Below are 27,074 nucleotides of genomic sequence, written 5' to 3' on the forward strand. Positions count from 1 at the left end.
ATAGGATTGAAACAAGATGGAAAGGTTGTTATAATGGATCTAAAACACTATCAATGAGTTAACAAACATGATTGTGTTAAGTTTAACAAGCATTTTTTTTTCATGATAAATTTTTATCTAGAGATACATGACATTTCACATCTAAGAAATTCATTTTTGTTTCATAATTCATCCCCTTCCTTATTCCATTTTATTTTGTAAGCTATAAATAGAACTATTAGACTCTGCTTCCACCAAATTTCCAGCAAAGGATCCATAAAAGAAATGGAAACACATAGCTATATTGGGTTCATGGGTTAGTTATTCAGGCCCAAAGATTGTGGGAGAAAAGAAAATAAAGTCTTGTTCACAAGTTGATTTAGGTTAGTTCATAAAATTGGGAAAAGATTTGTCCGCTTGCTCAAAAATGGTTAATGTCTAAATGTGCAATTAATAATATCATTAATATTAATGGATAAAATTTTATAAAAAAGCGTAGTTAATTTGATGCATTTAATTTATGAATTATATATTATTAAATTGATATTTCTGGCATGAAATGGGCTTTGATTTGATCATTTTATAACTTCAATTTTTTTATTTGAAAAGTTTAAATGAATGTTGATGCAAGATACTATTGTTGATTGAAAATTTAAAATAATTTAGCTTAGTCATATTTGAAACAAGATGAAATGGTTTTTATAACGAATCCAACAACACTATCAATGAATTTAACTAACATGGTTGCATTGGTTATATCTAGCAAAAGGAAAATCTCTCCCAATGAAGTAAACAAAGGTTTGAATATCTCTTAGTATCCACATAAGAAATTGATTGTATTAGCCCTAATAAATCAACAAGTTTAATAATGCATCTACTTGTCATTTGGATAATGGAAACTTTGTTGCATCTCTCTTTCAATTAATTCCTTGTTTGCCTCTGTTCTATGAAACTAACAACAGAGCTAAACCTAGAAAAATATCACAAGACTCGTGCTCGTAGGTGTATAAAGCAAATGATGCATGATCAGTGAAGTGATCAAGAGAAGATGTCATCCATGAACTCTCTCATACGAAAATATCTTAAAATGCACACACATTCTCATACGACAAATGTTCATTTCCAAAGCAGAGTCACTCAAACAATTGGTCCAAAGTTCCTTCTGATTCAAATATAAAGGTCACCACCTCATATTGGAATTCAATGAAGTTTTCATGTCTAAACATTTTACAACTTAATCTGCAAAGGAGACACCACACACAAACTTAGCCTTCAATTTCTACATCATCAACCCAAGGAAAACGACATGGACGGTTCCAATCTCCCTCAACCTGCATAATTTCAAAGAATAATAATATATACAAATTAGAAAGTTTATTTTGAGTTATTATTTCTTCTCTATCTAATCAACACTACAGTAGCTAGTATCACTTACTACTTACTTTAAAGCGTTGTGACTGAGGAGCAGAACCAAAATAAGCTTGTCTTGTGAAACATGATTTCCTGAAACAATAAACACATAAATTAAACAAAGTAAGCAACACAACTCCCTAGTCTTTTCAATTTTCATCCCAAATATCTTCTATTATATACGTTATAACTCTGTGCGTGGATGTAGTCAACTATGTTACATTATAGCCCCACATTGAACTAATAAACGATGTTAAGTTTTGCTCCAATCATAGAAACAAAGGGACATTTAATAGGTCACTTTAAGATTGAAGGCAATAGAAAGAGATCTAGAGAGAGAGAGTATAAACAACTATCAGCGTAAATATGGCTATTAATGATTATGTATTACTAAAGTAGAAGCAGGTATTAATTATATACCTGCCAATAGCACTGCAAAATTTCTCATTTATATTAACTCAGCAGGCTGCCTTCTTAAAGGCCTTCTCCATCATGGCTCTAAGATTCTTATCCCCAAAACATCGAATAGTCACATTATCCAGTGCATATATATCAGCATGAGAGAAAACCTTCATCCGGGAGCAACCGTATATTGAAACTTGTTCCAAGGATGGGAATTTCAAATTGTAAGTCCCCGGGTAAAAGCTATCTAGTCTTGGCAGAAGTTCGAGATCCAACTCTTTGAGATTCTCAAATGCTATATCATCTTGATCCGATTCATCTCCTTTAGCCACTATTTCTTGGATCGATTCACAATTCTTTACAGACAACTTTGAGAGTAAAGATAAACTTTTTGCAGTCGAAGATGTGAACAAATATACCAATCCATCACACTTCCTTATAGTCAGACCCTTTAGACTTGTGAAAGACACAGTAGAGGGTGCCAAGTTCATTAAGCAAGGACAATCCTGCACTATCATGGTTTCCAAGTTTCCCAGTAGTGGGGCGTGCTCTAACCCAATGGAATTAAGCTTTGACAGAGAAATCAATTTTAAGGCTTTTAGTTGTGAAAAGAACACATCAAAAAAGCCATCCAGATCAGATCTCTGAGTGGTGCATATCTCTTTGAAGTTACTATGAGACAATCTAAGCTCTTCTAAATGGGGCATTGATTCCTTCAGGAAGAATCTATCTGGAAATTCATTTGAATCATCATTAAAGAATTTCAATTTGAGAAATTTCACTCCTTTAAGAAGCTTTTCCTGGAGCAGGGCTTGCCAAATCTGCATGATGTGTTTCTTGCTGAGTGACAATTGCTTTAGGTTGGGAAGAACCTAGAATCAACAAAATCATTTTTAGAAAATGGCAATAATAAAGGGTAAATTAAAAATATTTAACACCTCAAAATAAGACTTTGCAGTGTAGTTGTAATCTAAAATGCTTGTATTAAGGTGATTGATGTAAATCATGATTATTGAAGATATTTTAAAAATGTGATAATAGCAAAATTACCTTTTCTAATGTGATAGTGGCTTCGGTATCTTTTGCAAAGTGATCCTGACCTAATGGTGGAAAATTCTTCAGCTGACCACAACGGTAGACAACTAATTTTTCTAGCTTAGGCCATTCCAAATTGTCAACTGTTGGGTGGATGCACTTGAGCTCTGGCAATGTATGGAGCTTCAGCATTGTTAAGCCAGCAAAGATAATTGAGTTTGAAGTTGCTACTCCTGAGATTGTTTCATACCAGGCAACAATTTCTACTAACTGTTCACAGTTTTTCACTTTTAGTTCTTGGAGGCTTTCGAGTTTGCCTTGGGGCAACATGGGGCTCAAATCGAATATGGCCTTGGCAGCATTACAATCTCGTACTGTTAAATATTTCAAGTTACAGAGGAAGGGAACCAATTGAGAGGGAATCACGTGGTCAAAGATTGGCAACCATGCACTGTCAGATTCGTCAAGTTACAGAAGCCTCTATTCGGAACAGGCACAACACGCTGCCATATTTCCAGTAGCTCTGGGTGATCACAAAGCTCCAAACATGATATATCTTGTGCACAGTTTGCATGCTGCACAAGCAAAACAATTGAAGCAGTCGAAGTCGACTATTAGTGTATATGATTTCTATGAGGTCCGTTTTGGACATCAACAAATAGCAACAAGACATGAGTGAGATGAGATTCCTTTCTGAGAACTCGAATGACTTGAATAATTATATAATGACTTGAATCATTATATTTTCTCCTTTTTTTAAAAAAAATATATAATTCAGATTAAGGGGGGAAAATAAAGATAAGATTGAAAAGGAAGGTTTCTCTTTGCCAAAAAGGACGGAGTTCTTGAGATTTCCGTCACTTTTTATTTATTTTATCTTTTCGCGTGATCTCTTTAATTTCTTATTTTAAAATCAATTCATGATTATTTTTTTAATTTTTAAAGAACCACATATAATGTTTAAAAGAAAAAGAAAGGCTTATGTACTTATCCTTTTATGAGGTCAAAAAATGTACTTATCCTTGTATATTTAATATAAATAATTCATATGCTTTGGTTTAATTATTGGAAACAAATACCTTAAATTTAAAAAGTTAAGTATATAAGTTTTTTTCTTAAATAAAAACCTAATTATATGACAAAAAATGAATATTTTATGAAAAATCAATAATCTCTTTATCTCCACCTATAATAAGCTTGGCACAACGTAGGTTTGGTTGTAGCCTTGTAGGATTTGCTGGACAAAAAATACATAATTATTGTTTCACATATATATGTCAAAAAAAAATAGTGACTGTGAAGTATTATTTTACTTTGAAAGAAATTCGTGTAACTAAGTAATTCCTTCATAATATTTTATCCTAAATATAAACATACTCTCAAATGGTTAATGTTATTGCTAACTAAAATGATTTGATAAATTCGGCCAAAAAAATGATTTGATGAAAGGAAAATCCACATCCCTTCTACAATAGCTTAATCACAGAAATCTTCATTCTATTTTTAAAATCATTATAAACCTCTCTCAAATCAAAAGTAGCAAGACACAATCCTTCCCTTACTTTTAAAATTGCACTTTCATCCAACCAACCAATTATTGACAGTTAAATCACATCTTTTCGATCAAAATATCATAGTTTAAAAATCATTTATGTTATAAAAAAAACAATCCTTAGGAAGATAGTTTTAACTTCTACTAACCATTTTTAGATTATTTAGATAAGCAAACTTGTTTATTTAGTAAATTTTTAAATTTTAAATTCATAAGTCGGATAAAATAATATTTCAAACAACCTAAGTATGTGAAAAAATTAATGAAAGGAGAATTTAATCTAAGAAAAGATAAATTAGTTGATACCATATATGTTGATTTTATTTTAAATTAGGGTGAGTGAACAATTATATTATGAGGTCAGAATAATAAATTAAAATATTTAACATAATGTTATTAACAATATTAAAATTTACACTAAAGTGTAAATAAAAAAATGCAGAGAGGAAATGTCTGTAATTTTAAAAATAAATAATTCATTAATTTCCCTCAATGTATGAACTTGGCCCAATGTAGACACGGTTGAAAGCTTGCTTCACAAAGCAACTTAGTATTATCTTACCAACAAGAGTTGGCCCAATTGGTAAGCGATTCGGTTCCGTTTAAGGTCTTGAGTTTGAGCCTTGTGTATGCAGAAAATTTTCGCTAGGAGACTCACCCACTAAAGCTCCGGTGAACCGGGTGGGCAACCAAAAAAATAAAAAATTAGTATTATCTTTGGAAGATATGTGTTTGCAAAAAGAAAGTGTTAACAAGCAAATAAGACCTTAAACTCTTGCTCGAAAATCACCCTAGATCCTGAACTCTTAAAATATGCAAAATAAACTTTAAACTTTTAAATTCATAGCAAAATAAATCCTGATCGCTAATTTTTTTTAACATCATTACTGTCTACACGGGTACTGTAATAGTCAGGGTTAACCACGTGGACAGTAACAGTGTTTAAAAGATAACGCTTATGGTTTATTTTGCTATGAATCTAAAAATTTAGAATTTATTTTGCATATTTTAAGCGTTCAGGGTTCAGGATAATTTTCAAGCAATAGTTCAGGGTCTTATTTGTTCATTAACCTAAAAAAAAAAAAGCTTGTTACTATCAAATATTATTCAGCTTTGAAATAAAGTCTTATAATTATCAATTGTTCATCTTTGAATAATGATACATTAGGATCTTATATAATACTTCTCTGAGTTTCATTAGAATTATAATTGAAAATAGTAAATAATTAAAATTTCTTCAATATTGTGGAGCAAAATATCAACCAATTGTCACTTCTCCACTATTGTCTCCCAACTTTCATTGAGATTTAAATGAATATTACACTTGACAAAAAAAAATATTACACAATTTCCCCATTTTCATTTTTAACGTAAAAATTAATCTTTCCTTTATAAGAAAATTTAAATATTCATAAGTCTCAGCTTAATTAAATTTATTTTAACATAAATCTCTATAAATTTACAAAGTAATTACCTTTAATTTAGTTTTAACTTTCATAAATTTTAATTAATTTCAACAATTATATGTAATGTTCATAACCAATATTAGCATTGCACTAACTCAGATAATAGAGGGATGTAAGAAGTCAAGGCTCAAGCCCACCCAATGCATCAACAACTATATGTAATTTTCACCTTTACATCTTATTGAAAGAACAAGCTTCAAATTTATAGTTCATTTAAAGCAAAAACAAAACAAATAAAACAGGTTGTTCTTTCCACCCAAACGTAGGCCGAATTGTCACACAAGATAGATGAGAGAAACTCCAAAAGAAGTTTCCTCTTTTTAATTTTCTTATGTTTTAAATATTGTTCATCTTTTTTTATATCAATTTAATATTTTGTTTTGTTATCTAAGAATATCCAAATCTAATAAGAAGCTAGAACTAATAGCTCTGAAAATAAAAATAAATGTGATTTGTATGTTAATGTGCATCCTGGCTAGTCAATGTTCTGATACTTAAAAACAATATATATATATATATATATATATGTTATTTTAAAGAATAATTTTTAAATTTCCATCCAATCTATAAGCTTGTCCTAAACTTCGGCTCGATTGTATGATTGTTTTGAAGCAATTTCATATTATCTTTGCTGATATTTAAAAAAAAAATAGTTATGATACGCATTATTGGAAAAAATGGAGGTTGCCGAACTTATGTAGTACTCAAGTACTGTTTGTTTGCCAATCAAACTAAGATGCGAGTTCTTTTATCTGTTCCCTCAAACAAACTCGTTATTAGAATGTAATTTACCGTAACAAAGTCAACTAAAAATTATAAAGTGTTTTATATTGTGCGACATATTAAAAAAATTAATTATTGACACCTTAAATTTATATAAAAGGATTTGGGAAACAAAGGTAGTATTTCTGCCAAATGCATAGCAACAAAAAAGGATAAAAGAAAAGAGAAAACACTTGCCTGTGAGGAAAAGAGCAATTTTATGTGGCCATTTAGATCAGGGCCGCAATATTCTGGACCATAACTTGTGTTTTGGGAAGGCTTTGCCGATACTCGTAAATGTCGAGATGCATTTATGGATCCGCAAGAGAAAATTCTCATTCTAGGGCATTCATCAACAGTCACAAGTTTCAAACATGGGAAGTTCAGTGTAGAATTCCCTGAGTGAAAGCTTCCAAGTCTTTGGAGAGAGTCCAAAAACAATACTATGAGCTTCCCAAATGTTAACTCATCTTCATCAGATCCATCATCTTTTTTAGGCACTATTTCTTGTATTGATCCACATTTGCCAATGACAAGCTCTTCAAGTAAAACTAAACTCCTTGCAGTTGACAATGTGAACAAGCAGACCAATCCTTGACGTCCATATACAAACAATTGCCTTAATTTCGAAAAAGATAAAGCAGACGGCACCGTGTTCCTCAAACAAGGACATCTCACCACCCGCAAGGTTTCTAAGTTTTCAAGAATTGGGGAAACCCAGGACTGGTCTAACCCAATGGATTCAAGACACTGCAAAGACATCAGTTCCAATCCCTTGAGTTGTGGAAACAACATTCCCAAATCAAAATCTATATCACGTCTCTGAGAGCTGAAAATTTCTTTGAAGTTACTACAAGCCACTCGAAGATTTTCTAAATTGGGAAGTAATTCCTTTCGGAAAAATTGATATGGAAATCCATCTGAATAATCATGGAAGCATTGCAACACGAGAGATTTCACTTTGCGAAGGAAGTTTGCCTGAAACGGTGCCTGACAATTAATCCTCATGATGTCTTCCTTGTCAAGTGGCAATTGTTCTATGTTGGGAAAACCCTAGGAACAACCAAATTATCATTAGGCTAGAAGGAAAACAATAAATGGTTCTATTACAGAGATTTTCTTATATTTATCAATCACACGAACAATATTTATGGATCAATAAAATTATTATTAGAGTCCTAAAAGCTAACAAGAAGATTCATTTCAGTCATTTCCTCTTATCAGTTCCCTTGAAATATCTCTTCTTAGCATATTTTAATCAAGCGTGTACTATATATGTTCGACGTGTTTCAAATGAAGCACATCCTTTTCAAGTTGATATAAAATTTAAAGTATACTAAAGTGGAAAACATTGAGGAGATTATATATGCATATGCGCATTGAGGAGTTAACATGACAATGAGAAAAGTAATGCCTTGGACAATGGCTTTGAGAGAAAAATAAAAAAGTACTTATGAGTATAGAACCTTTTCAAATGGAACAATGGCTTCCCCATCACTTGGATGATCCTGATCCTCAGTCGGGAAAATCTTCAATTGATCGCAGTGATGCACATCTAATACTTTTAACATTGGCCATTCCAATTTGTTTAGCCATGGACATGTGCATTTGAGCTTTGGCAAACTAAATAGCTCCAAACTTGTTAAGCTGGGAAAGATACCATAGTAGGTAGTTGCTCCACCTAACATTGTTTCATCCCATGCAACAATTTCAACTAACCCCTTACACCATCGCACTTCTAGTATTTCAAGCCTCCCAAGTTTGCCATGGGCCATGGACGCTGGAAACAAGCTCTTGAGGCTGCTGCACCCATTAACATGTAATTGTTGTAGCGATTGGAAGCTGAGAAATTCTTGAGGGTCCTCATTCCAAACATGCTCCAGATCAGGGAGCTGTTCCAAGGTCAATGTTTTCAAGGGAATGGAGAAGAAGGAAGACAAAGATCCCACTTCAAATATTGCCTTTACTGAGCCACAATTCCGTACTTGTAAATCTTCCAAGTTACAAATCAAGCCAAGCAAATGAAAAGGGATCACATTTTTTGATAAGAAATGACAACCATCCACTATCAAAGTCTTCAACTTACTGAACCCTCCATCAGGGACTGGTGTTTCACGTTGCCATATCTCTTGCAGCCCAGGGTAATCTCCAAGCTCCAAATTTTGCACATCACGTAGTGCAACCTGCCCAAGCAAAACAGTTCATACATCCAGACAATTACTTATTGGTTCGTTGAGTTTTATTATGTGCAAATTGAAGATAAATGTGATTCATTGTGGTGGGGGAATTTAGGTACTTGTTCACGCTTTTCGCTTTGGACGTGAGATTTAGCAGAATATTACTTCATCAGCGCCCCTCTTCAACTATATTATTACAAATTAAACTTTAAGCCACAACAAAACAAAAATACATTTCAACTTAAATGCATTTTAACAAGAATATCATTAAGCATATAATGGAAGGTAACAGTAATCCACAACAAAACAAATATCATTTTAGCAGCAGTAATTATTTTCCTTTAATAAAATTTAATTTAAAAAATATATAACAGTTTTTATACGTAACGGTAATTTCAAACAAAATATGCATTAGCATTTAGCATTATGATATTGTAATTTTAACAAAACTTTTGAAATCGACAGGATTTTTTTTTTTTGACACAAAATATGTTTTGTCCATTTTCAAGACAAATTTGTTTCAAATATATTACTAAGCCATCCGACTGCACTTGCAGTAGAACAGCACGTAATGCAAAACCGAATATTTGCTCTTAGAAAGTAGAATCAACAAACACAATGGAAGTTAGAAACCATTTGGAGGGAGGCTAGAATTAGAATCAACAAATTCAAATTACAGCATGCCCCATGTCAAAGTGCAAGTATCGAGGAATGATATTGCAAAATAACTGAGAAATTGATGGATATGTTATGTATAAGATGCAAGTTGGCGGATATATATATATATATGCGAGGGCGGAAGGAATCAGGACTTATTTGATTGTAAAATACTTACGAATTTCATAGGGAGACTTTATCAAATTGCTATAAAACATGTTGTTTCTAATGTTTAATTTGTATGGGATAATAAATTTCAGAATAAGATATCTTGTTTAAGTTTTTAATATGCTTGGAGATAAAAAAAAAAAAGGGTAAAACTTATAATCTTATATAATTAACATACTCTTGTTATATTAAATCAAGACGTGTGTATTTTAATGTATTAATAAAATCATTAACAAGAATTATTTATAGAATCTTAAAAGATCCAAATGTTAAGGCCAAGTATATAAGTTTTTTCTATACATATTTTTTATTTATTTAGTTTCTAAATTGGCTCTTAAGATTTTAATAACTTATAATACACGGGGTGCACGGGTTAGTAAATTCTGTAATAAAATATACATTTAAGTTTTTCATATACACAAGGGTAACGAATTGTAAAATTTTAATTTATGTGAATAAAATATTTAAGAATAAATTAAAGTGTTGTTTACATTTTCAATATGGATTATGATATATATATAAGTAACCCTAAAATAAAACAAGCTGTTTGTATTATTAGCATCCCTCGTGTGAAGCAATTTGTGTTAAAATAATACAAGTTTTTATTTATCTTCTTAACATGCATGGAGAAATAAATTCCAAATTAAATCAATTTGTTTATGCAATATATGGAAGAAAAACATTTAAAACAAAATATGTGTTTTAGATTTTTAATCACGTGTATAACGATTTATACAATTTAGAGAATAAAATTAGTTTTTTTTAATCTAAATGTAACAGGTTAACAAATACTAAAATAAATTAAGCTGTTTTTACATTTTCTGAACAAGATAGTTATTTATTTGTAATTTTGTTATAACTAAAATATACAAAACTCTCCCGATTTTTAAGGTAGTATTATAGAACCACTTTATGTTTAAAAGTTTAAAATTAATCTCCCAAACATTTTTTTTAACCACAGACTCTACTACTGTTATTTTTTAGTTATTTATATTACTAATAAAAGTTACCATATGATACTAAGGAAAAAAACATAACAACGAGTCAAAATTATAAAAATTGAGTTACAATAAAATCAAAACTATAAAAATCAAGTGATTAAATAAGTAGAAATGATGAATTAATTCTTTACGTTTTTAGTATGCACAGGCCACAGGGCATCAATTCTTTTTATAAGCCAAGGTAATAAACTGTAAAATAAGTTGTATGAGAATAAAACAGGAAAGTTTATATTCTTAATATGCATGGGCAACAAATTCTAAAATAATTTATCTAAAAATACAACAAATTTTTATCTGTATTATTAATAAATATGCACGGGTAAAAGATTCTAAAATAAAGTAACTTATTTATTCATTCTCAAAGAAACAAATTTTAAATAAAAAATACATTTTAAATTTAAATTTGTATTGGTATAACCATTCATATTCTACAATTAATTGTTGTCTATATTTGGATATATCTTGTCACAAAATCTAAAATAGAATAAATTGGTTATTTTTATCTTCTAATTTCTAATCACTAAGAACATCTCTACATCTCATATGTTCAAGCTCAACAAACAAGAGGACTATTTGTTGATGTTGATGGTTAAAAAAACTTACTCCCTTCATTATTTTAAATAGTTAAGGGTAAAGGTATAAATTTAGCCATATATTATTTTTATAGGAACATCTAGTAACCTAAACTATCATGTGGTGTGAAATAAATTCTCAATTTTAAAAAACAGAGCATCCAATAACTCGCCATTAATTTGCCTAACAGACATTGTGTGAGGCCCACAAATAAGATGTGATGGTGCAAATTTAGCTACAAATTATTTTTCAAGGAGCATTGGGAAGCCTCTACTATAAAAAAAGGGATTATTCAACACCTTCCCATCAATTTTGTCTAAACACCATTTATTTTCTAAACACCATTTATAAAAAAAGGGATAATATACACAGACCACAGGGCATCAATTTTTTTTTTTAAAATAAGCCAGGGCAACAAATTGTAAAATAAGTTGCATGAGAATAAAACAGAAAAGTTTATATTCTTAACATGCATGGACAACAAATTTTAAAATAATTTATATAAAAATTTAGCCATATATAACTGTTGTATGGTGTGACATTAGGAAAATTATAGTTACTATTTACGGTAACAACAAAAAACATTTTAATACCTTTCATTTATATATAAATAATCAAATAATGTATTGATAAATACAGATACACACACACACATACATCAAATGCATATATTTTCTTTCCCACGTAAAAACCTTTTTCTCCGATGTTAGAAAACTTGCAACTTTTAAACTACAGTATCTTGTTGGAAGGTGGTGATTTAACTTAAAGACAGTAACAGTGATATATATATATAGAGAGAGAGGGGGGGGGTCATTTATTTTATACCCAAATCATGCCCTTCAATCACATATACTCCATTAAGACAAAAGGATATAAACTGGTGGGTTGATGCACACAAACAACCAAAAATTCCATCTATCAAAAATGAAATTGGAGAGTGAATACTGACCTTCTCGTCAAACAATTTCTGCACTGTTGTGTTGAGATCACTATAGCTGTGCCAAGCATCTTCGTCCCTTGAAGCTCTTATTCCTACAAAGTAGGGCGCCCTTACTACTCCTTGAGAGAAACGTTTCATCTTCGGGCATTGTTCTATGGTCGCTTCTCTCAGAGCTGAGAATTCTAAAGTGGCATTCCCCGAATAAAAACACACCAGCCTTGGCAACTGACTCATAGTTATAAATGTAAGCCGTTCAAAAATTATCTCTTCTGGAGTTGACTCACCGCTCCCATGATTCACTATTTGTGCTATTGATGTACAATCAGTTATCTCCATTCTTTGAAGTCGCACCAAACTTTTGGCTACTGAAGATGAGAACAGAGAAACTAACCCATGGCATCCACTCACTGTCAATTCTTCCAAATTGCAAAATGATACCGCAGAAGAAGGCACCAGAATAGTCAAACGATGACAATCCTTTATTTTCAGGACTCTCAGATTCTTGCGAAGTGGGTCCACCCAGGAATTATGTAACCCAATGGAGGAGAGCATCGGCAGGCCCAGCATGTATAACTCCTTCACTTGCGCAAGTATATTGATGACATGATTAATATCTTCAGGTCTTTGAGAGGGAAACATCTCATCCAATGCATCGAAATTTATTATACAAAGAGATTCTAAATTAGGTACCTTCTTAAAGAATTTAAAAGGCAGAGTAGCTACTGCTTCATAGGAATCACCAAAGTTTAGACCCAGGGCTTTCAGCTTGTGAAGCAGGTCATCAAGAAAATTTCCATGTGATAACATCATCATGTCTTTCCCATTGAGGGTTAACACTTCCAACTTTGGAATTACCTATTAGTGAAAATTAAATGGACAAAAAAGAACAAGGATAAGGATTGCTTATATAGATATTTTCTTTTCACAATACGAGAACAAAAAAGTGAAGGAATGATGGAAATGAAGATCAAATTACCTTTTCATCCAGGAAAAGAGGTTGCGTGTTAGTTGTAATATCAGCTTCATACTCACATCCTACTTCTCCACGGTGACTTTGAAAATCTAATGCGAACGTGTCCAGCTTATTACAATCACACACAACTAGCATCTGCAAGCTGGGACATTCCAGAGTAAATCTTCCAGGATAAAAAAACTTGAGGCTTGGTAAACGATACATCATCAAAGTGGTTAAAAAATGGAATTCAAATTTTCTGCTCGCTCCATCAGCTACTGCTTCTTCCTTTCCAAACATTTCTTCCAAGGCAAAACATCGGCCTATATCAAGTTTCTTGAGTCTCATAAAATTTTTTGCCAAAGATGCTGGGAAAAGAGATTTTATTCCCCCACAGTCAGTGACAACTATTTCTTTCAGATTTTGAAAACTTATAGTCCTACAAGGATCTTTACTCCATATACACTTCAGATTCCGCAAGCTCTTTAAAATCATTCTTCTCAAGTGAAAGGGCTTTCCATTTGTTTCTGTCAACCTATTACCATCCATATCAAAAATAACCTCCACTGGACTTGAACTTACTTGCAACTCCTCCAAGTTCTTAAAGTAAGGAAGTAAGTTAGAAGGGAACACTTGTGACAGAAAGGAACAATTCTCCACTATCAATGTTCTTAGATTGTTAAAGCAGTTGTCTGGTGGGGAAACTTCGCCCTGCCATAACTGCTCTAACTCAGGATAACAAGAAAGTCTCAAATGTTGACAAGATGCAAAAAGAACCTGCAAAATCAAATAAATTCAAATGCCATTAGGCTAGTCTAAATAAAGTAATTAGAAAACAATTTTTTCTTGATGAAAAAATCATTTAAATGCCCTGAGGCAAGTCCTTATATTTTGGAAAATAAAATTATAAAAGAGTAAAACTATTTTAAAATTGTAATATTGATAAAAGTTTTAGTAATTAGAAATATTAATAATAAATTTTAACATAATTTTAATCTTTATAAATTTATTTTATTAAATATGGGGATCATTATTTTAAATGATTAAAACTGTAAGGATTGAGTTGTACTAAGTGAAAATTCAGAGATTAAATTACAAGTCAAAACTATAAGGATCAATTTACAGCAAGTCAATTTAAGAACTGAGTTATAATAAAATTAAAACTATAAAGACTAAATGATTGAAGAAGTTGAAATAATGAATTAATTCTTTACATTTTTAATATACACAGACCACAGGGCATCAATTTTTTTTTTTAAAATAAGCCAGGGCAACAAATTGTAAAATAAGTTGCATGAGAATAAAACAGAAAAGTTTATATTCTTAACATGCATGGACAACAAATTTTAAAATAATTTATATAAAAATACAGAAAATTTTTATTTATATTATTAATAAATATGCACGGATAGAATATTCTAAAATAAAGTAAGTTATTTATACAGTCTCAAAGAAACAAATTTTAAAATAAAAAAATACATTTTAAATTTAAATTTGTATTGGTATAACCATTTATAGACTACAATAAAGGTTGTCTATATTTGGATATATCTTGTGACAAAATCTAAAATAGAATAAATTATTTATTTTTATCTTCTAAGTTCTATTCACTAAAAACATATCTTTGCATCACATATGGCCAAGCTCATCAAACAAGAGGAAGGTTTGTTGATGTTGCTAGTTAAAAAAAAAAATTACTCCCTTCATTAATTTAAATATTTAAACATAGCAAAACATGAAATTAATTTATGATTCTAAAAAAAAAGTAAAAAAAAAAAACATGGCTTTTTTAAAACATCTGTAACGAACAAATCATTTTAATACCTTTCGCTTATGTATAGTGTTCAAATCATGTAACAAAATAAAATTTTTAATTTTGACGATGCAAAATTACAGAACATTTTTTCACCGAAAAATAAAATTATTAAGAAAATTAATGAATATTTAAAACTGAAATATATATATATATATATATATCAAATACATGTATCTTTTCACCAAAAACAAATACATGTATTTTCTTTACCACATAAAAAACTATTTTCTCCGATGTTAGAAAACTTGCAAGTTATTTGTACAGTCTCAAAGAAACAAATTTTAAAATAAAAATACATTTTAAATTTAAATTTGTATTGGTATAACCATTTATAGACTACAATAAATTGTTGTCTATATTTGGATATATCTAGTGACAAAATCTGAAATAGAATAAATTGTTTATTTTTATCTTCTAAGTTCTAATCACTAAAGACATATCTGTGCATCACATATGGCCAAGCTCATTAAACAAGAGGAAGATTTGTTGATGTTGCTAGTTAAAAAAAAAAAATTACTCCCTTCATTAATTTAAATATTTAAACATAGCAAAACATGAAATTAATTTATGATTCTAAAAAAAAAGTAAAAAAAAAAACATGGCTTTTTTAAAACATCTGTAACGAACAAATCATTTTAATACCTTTCGCTTATGTATAGTGTTCAAATCATGTAACAAAATAAAATTTTTAATTTTGACGATGCAAAATTACAGAACATTTTTTCACCGAAAAATAAAATTATTAAGAAAATTAATGAATATTTAAAACTGAAATATATATATATATATATATATATCAAATACATGTATTTTTTCACCAAAAACAAATACATGTATTTTCTTTCCCACATAAAAAATATTTTCTCCGATGTTAGAAAACTTGCAAGTTATTTATACAGTCTCAAAGAAACAAATTTTAAAATAAAAATACATTTTAAATTTAAATTTGCATTGGTATAACCATTTATAGACTACAATAAATTGTTGTCTATATTGGGATATATCTTGTGACAAAATCTAAAATAGAATAAATTGTTTATTTTTATCTTCTAAGTTCTAATCACTAAAGACATATCTGTGCATGACATATGGCCAAGCTCATTAAACAAGAGGAAGGTTTGTTGATGTTGCTAGTTAAAAAAAAATTACTCCCTTCATTAATTTAAATATTTAAACATAGCAAAATATGAAATTAATTCATGATTCTAAAAAAAAGTAAAAAAAAAAAACATAGCTTTTTAAAACATCTGTAACGAACAAATCATTTTAATACCTTTCGTTTACATATTAAGTGTTCAAATCATGTAACAAAATAAAATTTTTAATTTTGACGATGCAAAATTATAGAACATTTTTTCACGAAGAAATAAAAGTATTAAGAAAATTAATGAATATTTAAAACTGAAATATATATATATATATATATATCAAATACATGTATATTTTTCACCAAAAACAAATACATGTATTTTCTTTCCCACATGAAAACCATTTTCTCCAATGTCAGAAAACTTGCAAGTTTTAAACTAGAATGTCTCGAAGAAGGTAGTTTAACTTAAAACAGTGGACCCACTTGTTTTATACCCAAATCATGCCCTTCTATCACATATATTCCATTAAGACAAAAGGATCATAAAGTGATATGACAACGCACACAAACCACTAAAAATTCCAACTATCAAAAATGAAGCTAGGGAGTAAATATTTAAATTCCACCTATCATAGAGTGCTAGTCTAAATTTAAATGTCATTAGGTTAGTCTAAATAAAGTAATAGGAAAAATAATTTTTTATCACTGAAAAAAATCTTCCCCTTGACTTGGATAATTGATTATAATATTTTTAAAAACACGGCGATAACTTTGGAAATCACTATATGTGTGTTTTAATGATGAAGTGGGTATGTATTTGTGACAGGGAGTGTGTCGATTGTATATATAAGGGGGGAAGTAACAAAATAGAAGAGCATAGTATATTGCATCAACAAAGAAAAAACAAGAAGTGTATAATATAGAATTTTTATTTAGAAATCAAAATTAATTTTATTAACTTTAATGTACAAGAAATTAGAACATACCATGTCTGAAAAAATCTTTTGGATTGTGGCATTCAAATCACCTTCCCAATACCATTCATCTCCCTCCTCTACTTCTACAATATTGACTTTTTCTAAGTTTGGTGTGCTCACAATTTTCTCGGAAAATTTTTCCAACTTAAGGCAATTGCTCACTATCACCTTTTCAAGACATGGAAAGATGAATGCAACATTATTCTGAGAATTACAAAAACTTGTGAGGTTTCTTAGAGACATCAGTTCTATGCTTTTCAATTTGCCAAAAACAATCTCATCTTCTTTCTTTTATTCATTCTCTCCCACTGTAACAATTTCCTCCATAATTGCACATTGAGCAACCTTCAAAATGGTCAGTTGAACCAAGGATTTTGTAGCTGACAATGTCATTAAATTCCTTAATCTATCACAATTTCTGACTTCAAGATGTGACAAGTGAGTCAATGCTATGGAGGAAGGCATTAAGCTTATCGAATAGTGACATTCCACCATGCATAGCTTCTCAACCCTTTGAAGAATGGCGCCATTTTCGAAGCCTATGTTCAATGGAAGATTTGAAGACTGTAATTTCAAATGCTTAGGCTGTACAACAGTTCCTATTTTCCCAAGGGTAGCATCACTTTCTTCGGGCATCACCTCTTTGATATAAGAATGGTGCAACTCTAGGCTTTCTAGTTCAGAACATCTGTGGAGGAACCAAAAGAGAATTTTGATGTTGCTCAACCCATCAAAGACTAGTCGTCTGATGTTGTGCATTAGATAAACATTATCGCCAACAATGTCTTGCAACCGCTTCATTTCCTTCAGCCCATATATTTGTAAGTCTTTCAAGTTGGGTAACACCTAGAAACCATTTTGAAAATATGCACGAACTTCGGAAGAAGAACACATAAATAAGCAAATAATTAGATTAAGAAAATCTTAGGTTCATACTTTTGTATCTTTGTGCCATCATATTGAGAAAAAGAAAAACAACACGACACAACTCCAAATATCTTATCAATCATGATGTTATTGTACCTTTTCCAAAGATGGGAGAATTGGCTTCACTTCTGAATGTGTTGTTTCCATACAAAATGCTTCCAACTTGTCACAATGACCAAACCCCAAAGAAGTCAATGCTTGGAACTCGATAGCATCTGTTCCCTGATAGAAACACCGTAGTTCTGCTAGATGTGCTAATGCAAGCATGGTTAGCTTAGGAAACTTAAATGTGAAGTTGCTCCTGTTTGATGCATCATCCCTAGCAACAATTTCCTTCATCCCATCACAATACCATATTCGAACACTCTCCAGTTTCATAAGATCACTGGCAACAGAAAATGGAAACAGATTTTCTAGGCTTGGGCAATGATAGACAACAACATGTTGCAGAATTTTAAAGTTCAGAAGTCCTTGAGGATCTTTGCTCCATACATGCTTCAATTTTGGAAGACTTTGTAATGTAACAACTCGCAAGTTTGTTTCATTCCCACCACCTGTTTCTGGTGTAGACTGAAAATTGAATATCTCTTCCACTAACTTGCAATTATTAACCTCCAAGACGTCAAGATTATGAAATCTTCCTACCATGTAAGGAGGAAAAATTGCGACGAGTTTGTGGCAGTCTTCAATTATCACAGATTCCAAACTGACAAAGGACTCCATGCCAGCTTGGGCATGCCATACGGTCTTCAATTCCTCCATGTTGGTGATCTCAATTTTCTTCAATTGAGGAAAGATGTCAACCTCCTACATATGAACCAAAGTAGTCAATGGAACCAAAATGACAAAAGAAAAATAATGCCTATTTTTTGTGCCTAATCAAGGGCCTGTTTGTTTAAAATTAAAAAACAAGTTATTTTTAGATAGTTTAGAGATTTTATAAAAAGAAATTTATTTTGTAAAGGTTTTATAAAAAGTAAACCATATTTTATATTTGGTTATACTAATAAAAAAAAGTAATTATTGGTTAGCTATTTTTCAATTTTATTATATCTTCTTCGATTTTTGTTTTATAAAAACAATATATTATTTAATTATTTTAAAATTTTATTGTATATTTGCATATCACACTTTTTAAAACATTCTCTTTCATCTACCGCATCAAATTAAAGTAATTTTTTAAAAGGAAAAATTAATTATTTAGTCCCTGTAATTTTGACTTTCCTGAATTTTAACTTGTTATAACTCAGTCCTTAAATTTTTGATTCAGTTGTAAATCAGTCCTTAAACTTTACCTTTTTCAATTTAGTTCTTAAAGTTTTAACCTCTTAAATATTGGTCCGTATATTTTGAAAAATTAAATTATAAAGATTCAAATTATTTTAAAATTTATTACTAATATTTTAAATTATTAAACCCTTTTAATCTTTATAATATTATAAATATTAAAATTTTAAAATATTTTTAATCTTTATAATTTTGTTTTTTCAAATATAGGAACCAATATTTAGGAGGTTGAAATTTCAGAGACTAAATTGCAAGAGGCAAAGCGTAGGGATTGATTTCTAACTGAGTCAAAATTTCAAGGACTGAATTATAACGAGTTAAAGTTAAAGGACTGAGTTACGGATCAAAACTACAAGGACCAAATGATTAATTTTTCCTTTTTAAAATAATCAAAAATTTATTTTTTTTTAAATTATGATTATTTTCAAAAGTTTAAACAAACATCATTAAAATTCACAAAATATATTTTTTTTCAAAAAAGAAGTGAATTTTTCATAAAATAAGTTAAAACAAACAAGTGCTAAATCCCATGAAACTGCATACCTGGGGTGCTTCATTCGTGTTAATGTCTTCTGGGTCGAAAATATTCTTCATCATATCACATCCCCTTACAAAAAGGCTTTGTAGTTTCATTAAACTCCCAACCATTGAGAATGAAAACAAATATTTTAAACTGCAACAGCCATTAACATTCAATTTGGTCAAATTTTCAAAAGAATGATTTGGCAAAGGTTGGTTCCCCCACACCTTCTTGATATTGGTTGAGAACAACTCCAAGCTCTCTAGTTTGGGCATGAAAATCTGCAAGATCACAAAAAATTTCAATCTCTAAAGTAACTGATTATGATTTCCACAAATCAAATTTTAAAGTGAATATGATTTAAAATGTACAAATTAAAACACAGAGAAATACAAGTATCAAAAGTTGATAGCATTTAAATACCTTTGAATTAAAGAGTGGAGTACAATCTGAGACAATCTCCATTTGAGAGGTTGAAACTTTCTTGTCATTTGCATAGAAACAAGTTAATTCTGATAAAGATTGCAATGTCAAATACAGTAATTGAGGAAATGAAGTTATATCATCTCCTGTGTCATTGCCAATATTCTCTTGTCTTTCCACAACAACAATATTTTCTAAAGAATCACACTCAGAAACTTCAAGTGTTTCGAGCTTTGTGAGAAGTTTAGCCATGCAAAATGAGAAGAGATATCTCAGTCGGCCACAAATTTTAATCTTCATGGTTTTTAAACTCTGAAAAGAAGGATTTGTAAGTTGACAATTGCATACTTTTTCTAGGCTCTCTAATTTGTACAAACATATTGACTGCAACTCAGGAAAAGCCTTTGCTTGATGTTCCCACTTTGTTGAGTAGATTATAATCTGGATGTCAGAATTTTTTCTGATGGTTAAATGCTTGAGAGTTGGAAATCCTTCCACATTTAACTCATAGGTAACTTTTTGAAGACCATCTACTTCCCCTAAAAACAATTGTTCAATGCTTTTAAATAACCGTTTAATCTCCCTCTTGGAATGAATGTCATTCCCCTTTTTTAGATGCAATGCCAAAATTCTTGAAGCCTTATATTTATAAGGCATTTGAAAATCCTCCAACAAAAACATTTTAGAGTCTCCAATCACGATTTTGTAACTATCCAACTTGTCAAAAGATAAGCTATGAGGCAAAGCTGTGATATCTTGTATGTGAACATGCAGACTTCTCAACTGTTGAAGATTACTCAATTCAGCAAGAGTAGCGGTTTCATTGTCATTTGTTTTTTCGTCAATACCCCATTGGATCAAGTTTCTTTCCATATACAACTCTTCCAAACTTTTCAACTTTGATATTACATTAGATGGAATTACTTTAAGTTTAGTACAGCTACTAATGTCGAGCAATTGTAGCTTGTCCAATTGCCTCAATTCACTTGGCAATAATTTGAACTTAGATCCCAAAAGGCTTAGAATCCTTAAACTCTTCAACTTTCCAATGATGGATATGTTCTCACCTAACACACATTGCTCCAAACAAAGCATTCTAAGCTTTTTTAGGCATTTAATTGAAGAAGGGAAGCTTGATAGATCGATACCAGTAATTATTAATACCCTCAATTCTTCCATTCCTTCAAAAAGTCTGTCCGGTATTTTCACAGAAGGATCCTTACTGTCAAGATGGAAGATTTTGAGTTGAGGGCAATTCATACCTTCCGGAATCTCGTCAATGATATTGCAATAATGCAAAGAGATAGCAGTGTACTTTTCAAATTTATCCTTGTCAGGCCATACATTAAGGTTGACATAGCTCTTGGTAAAAACATTTTCCTCCTTACGTGCTATTGATAAGGCAGCATCACGGATCATATCATGCATAGTAACACAATCAGGGGAATTAGTATCTAGCAACAAGCTTGAGTTTTTCAACTTCTCAATCGATTCGTTTGTTCTAGCTTGAACTTCTTTTATGGTATTGACTCCTTCAAATATGGCTAAACCAATGCAATATTTCACCAAAAACATAATTGATGGCTCCTTACCCAGACGAGCGCAAAGTAAGAAAATAGATTTGAGCATTTCACCTTTTAAGTGATCATAACTTAACTTTGTTGAAAATTCCACAGGTTCTAATTCTTCGATCATTTCTTTTTCCAGTCGCTGCAGAGCATTTTCCCAAGAAACTTTGTTCTTGTTAATCTTTAAAGCTTTTCCAGTAGCAACTATTGCCAAGGGCAAATTCGCACATTTTTGAACAATTTTAGTTGATAACGATTTCAACTCATAATCTTCATTAGTTACTCCAACCACCTTGTTAAACAGCTTCTCTGATTCCTCTTGCTCCATGACATCCACGGTAAAAATTGAATCCTTTACTCCCATTTCACTTGACAACACGTCTCTCCTTCGAGAAGTCAACAAAACCTTATAGCTTTTGGAATCACTTGCCATCCTGTCATCTATCATCTGGTTGGAATCACTTGCCATCCTGTCGTCTATCATCTGGTTGTGACCAACACTAGGCATCTCTCTGACTGTCATTTGGCTGGTATCATCATCTTTAGATAGAATCCCCAACATACTCAACTCAAATCTAGCCCAAAGATCATCCAAGATGACTAAGGTGTTCTCCTTTTTCTTCTTCAGTCTCTCTCGCAAACGACTTGCTCTTCCAATATCAGTCTCATCATCCAATGTCAAGCCCAACATGGCTGCCATTTCTCCTTGAACCTTTCTTACATCAGGAGTGCTTGTTATATTTGCCATAATCACAACATTGAATAGCTTTTCTGCTTTAGCTTTCCTTGCAACTGCTTTCACTAAAGTGGTTTTGCCAACACCTCCCTGTCCCCAGATGCCGATCATTTTAATTGCAGGATCTCTCAGCGCTTTCATAACTTCCTCCAGAATGTCATCTCTTGATTTAAATGGCTCATAACCCTCATCATAAAGGGCAACATCCGACGCTTCTGGCTCTGGACGATAAGAAAAAGTAGCAAAGTTTGGCTGTTGCAGCAGATTAGTGCACAGTGGAATCATCTTCTTTGCTTTTCTGCCAAGCTTATGCCTTAACCTCAAGTTATTAGGAAACGAACCATTGCAACACCCTGTCTTCCGGTGGCCTTCATCTTTTTGAAAATCTTCAATTTCTGCAATCTTCTGCTCCATATTCTCCAACCAGTTGGTAACTTGATCGTCAATATTCTCCCCATTTCTTTCAGCAGCCCGAACTCGATTTGTCAAGCTCTGCCTCTGAGCTCGGAGCACCTCTGCACAACGACCCAGCTCCTGAACATTGCTTCTGTAGTAGTAAAGGTAACCCAGTTGTCGAGTAACTGGTTCTACAATGACATCAAACACTTTCCCGAAAATGGCTGTTACATACTCCATTCTTCTCTCTTAGGTTTTTTTTTTTTTTTTTTTGGGTTTTCTCTCTATTTTTTTTTTTTTTATTTTCTTCTAAGACAGGAAAACCAGACAGTAAACAAGGATGAACTAGAACACCAACAGAAGGAACGCCGTGGTTTTGAAATGGTGAGTGAAGTGAAGTACTAAGCAAGAACTACATAGAAAATAAATACAAAGGGACGATCAACACATAGAGTAGTGCAGGGAAAAATTTAAAAAAAAAAATAAAAAATAAAAAAGCAAGTAAGACATGCTCAGAAAGTAAAGATGAAAGGGAAATAGAAAGACCTTGTTAGGAGAGATTGCAAGTGGCAACGTTCCTCTGGTCTTGAGGCTACAGCGGAGGAGGGAAGACTTCAAGGCTCTCAAGCATCTAATTTTTTGAAGGAAGCTCGTAACTGTTGCTGGTAGTGCAATGAAGAATACAAATCCTTACATGGAGATATGGAGCTCTTCTGACATGTCGCAGTGAGAGATTTGAGGAGGAATGGTGAAAAGAGAAAGTCATTATTATTATTAGTATTATTATTATGTTATGCCTTTGTTTGTTATCCGTCGTATTTATTCATTGTGATTTTAATCTTAGCTCCCATCCTTTTTCATTTTTTTAAAAATAAAAATAAATTATTACAAAAATAAATAAATAAAGATAAATAAAATTTAATACTTCAACTTGTATCTCTTTGATTTTATACATGTCACTTTTAATTATTTCATTACTTGAGATGATAAAAATATTAATATTATCTAAAAAATAATTTTAATCTATTCTTATTAAATATATCATTTGTAAAATATTTTTATTTTATATACAATATTTTTAATACCCTACCCATTAAAAATATTAAAAAAATAAAATTGAAAGAAATTCCTTTTTTAACATATGAACTAAAAAACAATCTCAAAAAAGATAATTTATGCATAAGAATAAGATTCAAGAAAATAAATAATATAAAAATGAATATAATAAAATTGTGGTACATAAATTTTATTTTATGTGTTACTTATTCTCTAATCCTCTTTGCAAATCATTTTTACTAACATTATCAATATCAATATAACAAAATATAAGAAATAAAAGTGTGTAGAAATCCAAATATGCCTCTATATAATAAATCTAAAAAATAATGTCATATTCTTTTCTCTCTCTTATAAAAAATAATTTTAAAAATACATTTTAAATGTTATTTTAATAGTAGCATTATAATTTATAAATGAGATTAAATAAATTTTTTAAAATATATTTTATAAATAAAATAAGAGGGAATGCTTACTTTCCAATGTCCCATCTCATCCAACAAAGTCTTCTTTCCGTTTGTCTGGCAGACAAAGGACTGAGAAGTTTGATCATCCTTTAAGTAAATAACGTAAAAAAGATCTTCTAATGTGATTAGAATTTCGAACAAAAATCGGTCTCAATTAGTTTTATTTAAATAAATAATTAGTTAATTACATACGTCAATTAAAAAGAAAAAGGAGATCGGACAAAAGTTAAAAGGAAAGGCTGGTGGAGTCCAACTTGCAGCGGGCCTCCCATCGTCACGCGAGGAGCACCATAATTGCTGTCCGTACTAACATACTTATTCTTTATAAGCAAATAACAAAAAATTTATCATGAAATATTAAAATGACAATGTATTTTCATGAAATATCATAATTTTTTTTCATATTCTCATAATTTTTTTACATTTATAATTTTTAGTAAAATGACTAAAATATATATATATCTGAATTTAAAATAAAAAGTAATTAAAAAATAAATATTAATGATTACCTGATCATATATACTGTAACTCATATTTTTCATTTATTATATCGTTAAAAATATTGTAATTTATAATTTTAATGTCATAGTTATTTATTTACAATTGTTTTATAATTCTATTTGGTACATTCTAAAAAAATTACTTTTTCAAAATTATTGTCAATATTTACATATCACAGAGTTTAAAATAGGGTTAAGAGTTATTTTTTTTCATTCAAAATTTACTTAAGAGGTCACTAGAGACTGTAAACTTAATTATTGATCAATTATATCTCTTAACATCATAGATTCCTAAGTTGTCATCTGTTCATCACAAGTGAATTCACATTGCATTTTTAATAAATATTTGAGTTCCATGTATCACTGAAGATAAAATTGAAAGATAAAAATAACTCTTAACCCATAATAAAAAATAAAAACTTTAAAAAATATAATGTGTGACTTACTAATGATGAACAAATGATGAAATAATGTTATGGTAATGAGAGTAAAAATATTTAATATTGAAGAACAAAATTGACTCACAGATAAGTTTATAATACTTAGTAAGCATTCAAGTTAAAAAACAAAAATGACCTCAACCCTTTAAAATATAGTCTACCTATATAACTAAGAGGCATCAACCCCCCATTCCATTCCTACTTTTTTTTTCTTTTGACCTGATCATTCCATTCTACCCAACCTATGGATACCTCTTTTTTTTTTAAAGAAATTAAAATCCTTGTTCCTTGCATTAAATTATGTATTTATAATTATAATAATCATATCATGTACCATTACACATAGTATTTAGAGATTATGGGGTGGCTGAAGAATTGGAGGGAGAGGTGGGGGGGAGGAAGCGGTTTTAGTGGGGATTAAAAAAACTAAAAGAAAAGAAAAGGCCTCTCTGATAAATTAAGAAATACTACTCCATCATAATCATTTTTAACTAATTCCCTTAAGTTTGAGAGAGATACAATAGATGACACCAAGCTAATCAAACAAGGACCCACTCTCAATGCTTCTAGGCTTTCAAGCAGAGGGCTGGCATCCAAGGAATGCTTTAACCCTATGGATTTGAGCTTGGGCAAATCAACTAGTTCCAATCCTTTTAATTGCAAAAAGAACATTTTATTATGGTTGTCCAAATCAAGAATTCGAGAGGCGAAAATTTTGTTGAAGCTACTACAAGCCACTTGAAGATTTTCTATATTGGAAAGTGATTCTTTTGGAAGATTCTATACGGAAATTCATTTAAATCTTCTTATAAGTTAATCCTCTTATTTATATGAGAGAAAATACAATTATTGGCTCTTATAATTTTATTGAAATTTTTTTTTAGTTTTTGTAATTTTTTTTTCAGTGTTTAGGGATTGAAAACAGTAAAAACTAAAGGTGAGTAAAATTGAACAAAATCAATCACGCCAAACTAATCCATTAAAAACTGAATAAAATCAATCATTAGTAATGCTTGATTTAGTTTTATAAATTTAAAAACCGAATGATTTGGTTCAAGTTTTTTTTTTCAAACCTTTACCAAACTTGAACAATTCCTTTTATATTTTTAAATGTATTTATTATGATTAATATTTGAACAATACCTTGTTAGAAGATTGCAAATTGAAACGTCCCTCAGGTCTTGAGGCTACATTGGAGAAGGAAAAGGAACTGAAATTTGCAATTCCAAAAGCTGAGTGAGGGAAGAAAGCAAGCAACACAACGTTGAAAAATTTAAGACTATTGGAGAAGAGAGCAAACTAGCTAGTGAAAAAAGCAAGCAACACAGGATTCAAAAACTTGAAGACTGGAGGGAGAGAGTAGAGAAAGCTGCTAAAATAGTGTGCTTATTGTAGGGAGAAAGCATAAATCAACGTTGTTTTTGTTTTTGTTCTTAATTTTTTTTGGGATTTTTGTCTGGTGCAATACAAATACAATAGAACAACATTTTCATGGCAGGAAAAGTAAACAGAGAACAAAGACAAATCAGAAAGGGAGCAGCAAGATAACTAGAAAAGGAAGTGAGACTTATGATTGTCGAAGGTGAGAGATGAGTGAAGTCGTAGAGCTCAGAAGACAAACGGAAGGAGATGATCAAAATCAAAGTGAAGAAAGCAAGCAACACAAGAGAGGGTTCAAGGTTGGAGAGAGTAGAGAAAGCTGCTGAAATATTTTGTTCACGGCAAGGAGATAAAGCTTGAATGGTGGTTGGGTCCTCCTGGTCAGAAATACATGGAAGATTACTTTTTCGTGTTATT

General features: G+C 30.8%; 2 protein-coding genes across 6 annotated transcripts; both read right to left on the reverse strand.

Moving 5' to 3' along the window:
• Positions 1-1,077: 1,077 nt before the first annotated feature.
• On the reverse strand, positions 1,078-17,200 carry LOC129288212 (uncharacterized). Of its 2 annotated transcripts, XM_054924708.1 has the most exons (10): positions 16,967-17,200; positions 13,099-13,851; positions 12,813-12,977; positions 12,132-12,698; positions 8,073-8,789; positions 6,805-7,659; positions 2,842-3,401; positions 1,810-2,663; positions 1,422-1,482; positions 1,078-1,310 (listed from the first exon to the last, which is right to left on the reverse strand). In XM_054924708.1, exons 1-7 carry the CDS (start codon positions 17,198-17,200, stop codon positions 3,249-3,251), a joined length of 3,444 nt encoding a protein of 1,147 aa, XP_054780683.1. In that variant the 3' UTR covers positions 1,078-1,310; positions 1,422-1,482; positions 1,810-2,663; positions 2,842-3,248. The 2 variants fall into 2 exon arrangements, with proteins under 2 accessions (XP_054780683.1, XP_054780682.1); XM_054924707.1 differs by having other exon boundaries at positions 12,132-12,977.
• Positions 17,146-26,473, reverse strand: LOC129288210 (probable disease resistance protein At4g27220). 4 transcript variants are annotated; one of them, XM_054924705.1, is made up of 6 exons: positions 26,421-26,473; positions 23,361-23,476; positions 20,115-23,226; positions 19,715-19,972; positions 17,981-18,691; positions 17,146-17,803 (listed from the first exon to the last, which is right to left on the reverse strand). In XM_054924705.1, the coding sequence occupies exons 3-6, from the start codon at positions 23,052-23,054 to the stop codon at positions 17,249-17,251; spliced, it is 4,464 nt and encodes a 1,487-aa protein (XP_054780680.1). In that variant the 5' UTR covers positions 23,055-23,226; positions 23,361-23,476; positions 26,421-26,473; the 3' UTR covers positions 17,146-17,248. The 4 variants fall into 4 exon arrangements, with proteins under 4 accessions (XP_054780680.1, XP_054780679.1, XP_054780678.1 ...); XM_054924704.1 differs by having other exon boundaries at positions 23,361-23,527; XM_054924703.1 differs by lacking the exon at positions 26,421-26,473 and adding an exon at positions 24,347-24,369 and having other exon boundaries at positions 23,361-23,527.
• Between the last annotated feature and the right edge of the window lie 601 nt (positions 26,474-27,074).

The sequence above is a fragment of the Prosopis cineraria genome, unplaced genomic scaffold (assembly GCF_029017545.1).
Source record: "Prosopis cineraria cultivar Desert tree isolate PC_DT_omini unplaced genomic scaffold, ASM2901754v1 PC12, whole genome shotgun sequence".
Lineage (NCBI taxonomy): Eukaryota > Viridiplantae > Streptophyta > Magnoliopsida > Fabales > Fabaceae > Prosopis > Prosopis cineraria.

What these genes read in the sequence shown, in the direction of transcription:
- LOC129288212 (XM_054924707.1), bottom strand. Translation starts at nt 17,200, where the DNA reads ATGTCTCTAAGAAACCTCACAAGTTTTTGTAATTCTCAGAATAATGTT. An exon ending in AAAAGATTTTTTCAGACATG is followed by an intron (nt 13,852 to 16,966) that starts GTATGTTCTAAT and finishes TTGATTTTGCAG; the next exon opens with GTTCTTTTTGCATCTTGTCA. An exon ending in AATTGCTCTTTTCCTCACAG is followed by an intron (nt 3,402 to 6,804) that starts GCAAGTGTTTTC and finishes TTGCTTGTGCAG; the next exon opens with CATGCAAACTGTGCACAAGA.
- LOC129288210 (XM_054924705.1), bottom strand. Translation starts at nt 23,054, where the DNA reads ATGGAGTATGTAACAGCCATTTTCGGGAAAGTGTTTGATGTCATTGTA. An exon ending in ACACGAATGAAGCACCCCAG is followed by an intron (nt 18,692 to 19,714) that starts GTATGCAGTTTC and finishes GTTCATATGTAG; the next exon opens with GAGGTTGACATCTTTCCTCA. An exon ending in TTCTCCCATCTTTGGAAAAG is followed by an intron (nt 17,804 to 17,980) that starts GTACAATAACAT and finishes AATGGTTTCTAG; the next exon opens with GTGTTACCCAACTTGAAAGA.